Below are 349 nucleotides of genomic sequence, written 5' to 3'. Positions count from 1 at the left end.
CCAGTGAGATATTGAATTGATTTCTTGTTTTTCGTACTACTGTGGCTTGTGCAAGTTGTTTGATGATGAAGATAGACAGCAGTACCACTGTGATGGGTGTGGCCTTTGCCGTGTTGGAGGCCGCGATAATTTTTCCATTTTTGACTCGTGTGAGATGTGTCTCCCTATCAGCATTGTTACACTTAAGGTGATACGCCTTCTCTTTTCTTACTTTTCTTTATTCCTGTGTCATTTCTTGTGAACGTCTCCTGTTGTGTTCTTATCAGTTTCTCCTTTTTTTTTTCTCCTTTCTACTTATTTATTTAATCTTCCCTCATCTCCCATATATGCTTTATTTTGCCTGCACTAG

At 39.0% G+C, this 349-nt stretch overlaps 1 protein-coding gene across 1 annotated transcript in view; it reads left to right on the top strand.

Moving 5' to 3' along the window:
• LOC119585799 (RING finger and CHY zinc finger domain-containing protein 1-like) overlaps window positions 1-349 on the top strand; it is a gene marked incomplete in the record, with an annotated part of 6,679 nt that overhangs the window by 4,611 nt on the left and 1,719 nt on the right. Inside the window, 1 exon segment of the mRNA XM_037934521.1 lies at window positions 35-129. Coding sequence (XP_037790449.1) covers window positions 35-129 — 95 coding nt within the window.

This window comes from Penaeus monodon, chromosome 20 (genome assembly GCF_015228065.2).
Source record: "Penaeus monodon isolate SGIC_2016 chromosome 20, NSTDA_Pmon_1, whole genome shotgun sequence".
In the NCBI taxonomy this organism is placed as follows: Eukaryota; Metazoa; Arthropoda; class Malacostraca; order Decapoda; family Penaeidae; genus Penaeus; species Penaeus monodon.
Note: the sequence above shows the minus strand (reverse complement) of the source record. Positions and strands in the feature narration are given on the sequence as shown.